The sequence below is a fragment of the Salvelinus fontinalis genome, chromosome 4 (assembly GCF_029448725.1).
Source record: "Salvelinus fontinalis isolate EN_2023a chromosome 4, ASM2944872v1, whole genome shotgun sequence".
Taxonomy (NCBI): domain Eukaryota; kingdom Metazoa; phylum Chordata; class Actinopteri; order Salmoniformes; family Salmonidae; genus Salvelinus; species Salvelinus fontinalis.
In genome coordinates, this window is record NC_074668.1 from 56112944 (window position 1) to 56119328 (window position 6385).

Genomic DNA, 6385 nt, shown 5'->3' on the forward strand with positions numbered 1-6385 from the left:
TTATTTCAGATCTGACATGTATTATTCCTTCATATCAATCAATAGTGGGAAACAATTGTGTCTATATAGCCCACTAACTGTGGCCTAATTATGTTAGAAAGGAAACCAACATTTACAGTATAGTATGAGAAATCACAAGTATCCTCAGCCAGCAGGCCTACTTCAAACATAGAACCTCTCTGTAACTCTGATGCAAGTTATTATTTTTATTACATTTTTTGGACTATATTTTCATTTAATACTTTTTTAGCTGTTTATTGTTTGCGAGGAGAGCTTGCAAGTATGCCTTTAATTATACGGTGTACACTACACTGTATCCTGTGCATATGACAAATAAACTTTGATTTGACTTACTTGAAGTACTCCTCGCTGGGGCTGACGTACGTTTTGTTATCCGGAGAGGTCATGTTGACCAGTTTGGTCAGGTTTCCAATGGCTTGAGCCGACAGACAGAACGAGCTGTTCTTTACAGAGGTGATGTTTTTATCATGGAGGATACACGTGTCTGTCACAACCAGAAACCAACACGTGTCAACCAGGACAGACAAGACAGATTTACAATTGGGTTTAAAAAACTGTATCAACTTTCAGTTTTCTCAGGTGGGATGGTATAATGTCGAATAGATACTTGCCCAGCACACTGGTTCATACACCCAAAACAGTGATCTCTGCCATGCTTTACATATTACTGTTCTTTACATACTGTACTTGATACCCATTAAAGGAAATGTCCTCTATTCTCAGATGAAAGCCATTCATCCACTGTATGAATGAAGCATGTTTATTTATTTATCTATATATGTAATGGTTATTTGTCAATTAACAGAACTGTAAATACAAATTGTGCTTATTATGAAATAACCTTTTTCCCCAATATTTTTTTAAGGTTATATCAAATGTAGCCTAGACTTAGAATACACATAGAAACGTTCAGCATGTTTGACAGAGTAGATCTAGTTTCGCTTTGTATGATGATCATAAGTTTGTTGTATTACCAATGAAAGCTACGGGTTGACACAAGCATCAATGCTATTCAAGGATACAGAGAGAGACCAGGGAGACGACAGTTACTGTAACTCTTACTATGACCAAGAGAGGGCAGTCTGGCGCACACTGCGGCACTGCAGCAACTCCACTACTTGTAAATGTGTCAAGCAAGCAACTTTTGTGCTGAATTCACTGAAATGCAATAGACAAAAATTGCATTTTCTTAATAAAATTTCGATTCCCCCCCCCCCCCTATCCGGTCATACTGCGAGCCTTCTTTTATCAATTTATCTTATTTTTTTAATGAATTGTAACCCAATGTAACCTAAAAACAATTACTCATTAATTGCACAAATGCAAAAACGAATTTGTCTACTGAGCCTACACCTTAATCTTTAAAATACACATTTTGCATAACTGCTTTTTGCTCATGATATAGATTAGATTACAATAAAGATTACAAAAATATCACACATTTGTAGCCTACACACAGTTGAAAAAAGAACTTGAGACCCACAGAATAAATATAAAAATCAATACAATAAACTTAGTAAGCAAAAGTAGCACTTTTGGATGTATATGAAACTAAAAAACAATGCTTAAAATAACCCGCCACTCTACACATTAGGGCAGGTTACAGGCAGAGACCTTAGCTGAGGAGTGCGTTGCGCATTGCGCAATGGTGAGGGGGTGCTTAGGTGTATATGTGTGTGCGCATGCATGAGAGTGTGTGTGTGCGTTCTGGCGCATTGTGGTCTTACCTAAGAGAAGCATGTCTTTGTCCTTACAGTCCAACGTGTTCCACTCGTTCTTACAGTTAGCCCATGGCAGTGAGCCCTTCAACGAAGCGAACAGGTAGTACAGTGTCCAGCACATAATAATGTTATAGTATATGGCTATCAAGACAGATATTATCAACATGGCAATCCCGCAACCTAAAATAAATAAATGAGACGAAATATGTAAATTACTCTTAAGCAGGCAGAGGAGCTTGATCAAAAGTAATTATATCATAATAAGTAGTTGTCATTTTTTTTCTTGAAGTTAGTGTATGTTACTAGTTTTAAATACGTGACTTTATGAGTTTGGATCGCAGGCTGTATATGCGTAGTTTACCTTGTAGAGCCGGGATGGCTTTCCACACGGACACGGGGCCCTGGCTGGCAAACTGACCCAGGGAAACCTCCAATAAAAAGATAGGGATCCCGGCGAGGCACAACATTATAAGGTAGGGGATCAAAAAAGCACCTGTATACACAGGGAAACGGGGAAGCATTTCAAAGTAGCGCACAGGTACAAGTGAAAAGAGATTACTCAAACTTGGCTCACGTGATTTAAAAAGAAGGCTATAACAGACTTAATTCGACTGCCTTTCTCGTGGAATAAAGAGATGATGTATGGCAGGTAATAATGAAATAAATGTGACATATCTAAATGGGTTATACTTATTTGCTTCCCTTACATCTAGCCTAATTAGTTGTATAAGGTAGCTAGAATAGAATAATGCATAATGTAGACCAAACTAGATTGAAATGAAGATAGGCCTAGTAATAATAAAAAATGATATAAATAATATTTTGTTTACAGAAGTTATTAACAATCATAAACCCTAAATAATTTAACTAAAATCCACGAAAAAGAGTAGGCTAGACGCTGAAAAATTAGATGCTGAAAAATAACGCTAGCTAGACGCTTTCTATAACTGTTTGGAAAACGTGTCATAATAAAAAGTCGCCTATTCCTTTAGAGAAGAAAAGGCAGTCATAAAGTTAAGTGAAGGATGTGTTTTTTCCGACACTAAATTAAACTCCAATGATATAGCCTAGCAAGTGAATGAATTAAAGTGATGTATTTTCGTTTGATAATGTTAAAACACATTAAGCATACTGGTGTTAAAACAATGGCAAAACAACAATACAAATCATCCAGGATAAAAACACAATTAAGTCCACTTACACCCATTTTGTTCCTCGAATTTTAATGACATCGTCAATTTCGTTCATATCAATTATGCGTGATGTCAAACATATACATCTATCATTGTGGAGCAATGGAATATCTCATTAAAATAACATCAGTTTTGGAATCAGCGTTATTTCTTTTCCGCATTTAGGTGCTTTTGCATTTACAACTTTAGTGACATTTGCAGTGCAGGTACATTCTCAACTCAACACTCTCCTTACCTCCACCATTTTGGAAGGCAAGGTATGGAAACCTCCACACGTTTCCCAGTCCCACGGCATAGCCAACCATGGACAGGATGAAATCCAATTTATTAGTCCAGTTACCCCTGGCCTTATTCTCATCTCCACTCTCGTCATCGTCTTCCTCCTGGGAAAATCAGTGGATTTTAATGCTAGGTTTCATGTACATTAAGTAACCATATAGGACTTACATTTAGTATAGCCAATCATTAAAACGTCTCAGATCCCAAACCTCCTGCCTTACTGGGCGAAGGATTCGTTTCTTTATTCGATCTATCAAATTAGCCACAAGTATAGGCTATTTGCAACAGTCAGAACATACGAATTACAACCCGCTTCAACACACATAATAATCTCGGGAACAACACTCTTTGATTGATGTGAGCATTTTAAAACGTGACAGGACAAATTTATATGAATATTCATAAATACAGATAATTCCAATTTCCTTTTTTTCTGATTCCCCGCCAATAGGGGTAGAGGGAGAATGGACCAAGCTTATCAATGGAACACTGTCAGGCTGGCGCGCGGGGGGAAGAGGAGAGTGAGAGGAGAGAGAAGAGGAGAGTGGCGAGGAATGCCCTCGCGGGGATTGTAACAATGGGCAGAATCCGCAGCCTTATGTAACCCATTACCAAGCGCTGTCATGGGTTTACCGAGACCAATCCCGAGAGAGCATGACGCGGGGTTTCTATCCCTCTTTCTATCTATACCTGACACACCGAGCAGCGTAGTGCGGGGGATATACCATTACTGTATGCTGATACACAAACAGCCATCTTACAGTAGGCCTATTCCTTTATCTCACTGCAGTGGGAAGATTCCGTCCATTCAGCACTTTCACGACGCCGTTGTAGACCAACTTTTGTTGACAGAATTTAATCAAATAGGTAGCCTACTCTAGCCAAATGCAGAGGGTCAGAACATCGAAATAGATAGCCTACTTTTTTCCGTTCTATATTTTGATCATTTGCCACAATAACTGGGAATTCTTCTAAACTATTATATTGGTGAATTCTAACCCTTATTCATAGACAATTGTAACCTCTGGTCACTGCATCTGGCCATTGCAAATGGAAACTCACTTGAATAGGCTATATAGCTCATATTCTCTCAAATCACCCCTCAGCAGCAGTCTCCAGTGCCGGACTAATCTCAGAAGGAGTCCCATGGGACCGTAATTACAACTTCTCCTCAGCCGCAGCATGTCACCCCCACCTCGGCTTCCTTATCCGTGAACGACCCGATAACACCACAGCCAATTCCCTATCCTAATAGGCAATACAGGTTGCATGTCAGATAGATCACCACTCACTCCAAACCACGGTTCGTCTTGTAGTCCACCCCACCCCCTAAGCTCTCCTGACCCCGGTTGTTTGGACGATCCTCCCCGTATCGAAACAATTCGTTTGAGCCCACTTACCCCCGTCACGGCGCCGGGCTGAACAGACGTGTTTCCATCTGCGCCCAGAATGATGGTGGTCTGGCTCATGGTGGTCCAGTTGCCCGATGCATTGTTTTGATCCCCGGTGGCCCTAAGCGGGTCCCCGTACTGGACAGGGATATCCCGGGCAGCCGAGTTCGCAGCCACGGATCCAGGCACCGGCAGAGCGGCGTTTTTAAACGTCCCATAGACTTTGACTTCTCCCGATTCTCCTGGTTTATTTTCCGTGGGACAGAAAGTTTTGCTCTCGTTGGATTGTGATGGCTGGGGGGCCGGGTATGCTGCGGACGGTTGGTTAAAGGCATTATCCGGTTTGTTTGCTGAAACTCCCCCCGGCTGGTGCAACGGGTTAAAACCGGTAGGAGCATTGGCCGGCTGTTTGGCCATCTCTTTCTGGTCGGAGAAATCCTGCAACATGTAATTTACAGATGAAGCTCATCACACAAGACAAGGGTAAAAAAAATCATATAAAAGGCAATACAAACAGAAGCACTTAAGATACATTTGCCAGCTCAGTGTTAGCACTAATAGGCTATGAATTGAGAATTAGATTATTTTAGCGCTATAATTTTCAAAATAAAAAAATAGGGGCTAATCACCTACAATAAAAATGCAGCAGCGTTGGGTGTTTCTGCAGTATTTTAAAAGCCCTTTGTTGCATGTTTTGGCTCCGCAGCTCTGGGCTTCAGATCACAGTCTGCGGGGGTTTGCCTCTCCTGTTCGCTGTTACTGCGAGATTCTTTAATTTTACGCCCCATTTCCCCCATGTCATTCAGCTCCACACAGCCACTGATTTTTATGGGCAATAGACAAGCTGCCGGGCTCTTGACAGCTCCCCTCTCCCTGGCAGGCATGTATGATCACCGGCATCGGGCTACATCTCTGAGAGGACCCGGGCGTGCAGAAATACAAATTACTATCTCCGCATATATATCCTAACCAAGAGGAAACAAAGCAATGTAAGAGAGCGCGGGATTTCTAAACACAAACATGTTACATTTAGGTTGAAGTAAAAAAAAAAAAAAAAAAGGGGGTAAAAAAAGATCGTTTCTGCGTGTTTTGTCTACCACCTTGCAAATAGTCTATAAAAAGGACATTATCTGATTTCGTTTTTCTTAAACTGAAAACAAATCCATTCAATACAAATAGCCCTACTTGAATGGAAAAGATCGAACGAAACAAGAGTTTTTTTGTTGATTGAACTGAATGCATCTTTTGCTCAGAGATTGCCATGTGAATGCGAGTTGTGAAAAGTTTCTGTGTGTGGAGCGCAGCGCTTTGCAGCTCGATTTCAGTACCATGGACAGCGCACAACTCGGCTACTCAATACAACCCATTATCCAGCATGCAGTTTGAATAAATGCAAATATTTCCACAAAACGAAGTAAGGCTGGCTTCAACCATTTAGATAAATAAGATAACTTGTATGACAAATGTAATGTAGAATGAAGAAAACAAACAAAGTATGTAGCCTACTCACCATTTGTGGAGGCTTTTAAGACGTGCTGAAGCTGAAAGGCTGAAAAACAGCTGTAAAGAGAACTGGAAGGTGTAGTAGTGTATTTGGCCGTGCTTAGTGCAAAGCTTTCTATACCTCACTGGGAAATATTGGGTTTGCGTCAGTGCGGAGCAAGGTGCCCTTCGCTTGACATTTTCTTGATAATAAGAGTTTGATAAATCATTGGCCTTGGAATCTTATTTTTAAAGCTACACCGGGCGAAGACGCGCGGGAACGTGCGCATGGTTGTTG

The 6385-nt window shown here is 40.8% G+C and overlaps 1 protein-coding gene across 2 annotated transcripts in view; it reads right to left on the reverse strand.

Annotated features, from left to right (window-relative positions):
• The window catches only part of LOC129854019 (sodium- and chloride-dependent glycine transporter 2-like), a 58785-nt gene extending 52400 nt beyond the window's left edge, over positions 1–6385 (reverse strand). Inside the window, exons 1-6 of one of the 2 annotated variants that reach the window (XM_055920619.1) lie at positions 6116–6385; positions 4615–5043; positions 3171–3318; positions 2104–2235; positions 1749–1922; positions 355–505 (exon numbers count right to left, since the gene is read on the reverse strand). In XM_055920619.1, coding sequence (XP_055776594.1) covers positions 355–505; positions 1749–1922; positions 2104–2235; positions 3171–3318; positions 4615–5043; positions 6116–6118 — 1037 coding nt within the window. In that variant the 5' untranslated portion in view covers positions 6119–6385. Of the gene's footprint in view, positions 1–354; positions 506–1748; positions 1923–2103; positions 2236–3170; positions 3319–4614; positions 5053–6115 lie in introns of those variants that run through there. The other variant, XM_055920618.1, reaches the window with a different exon arrangement.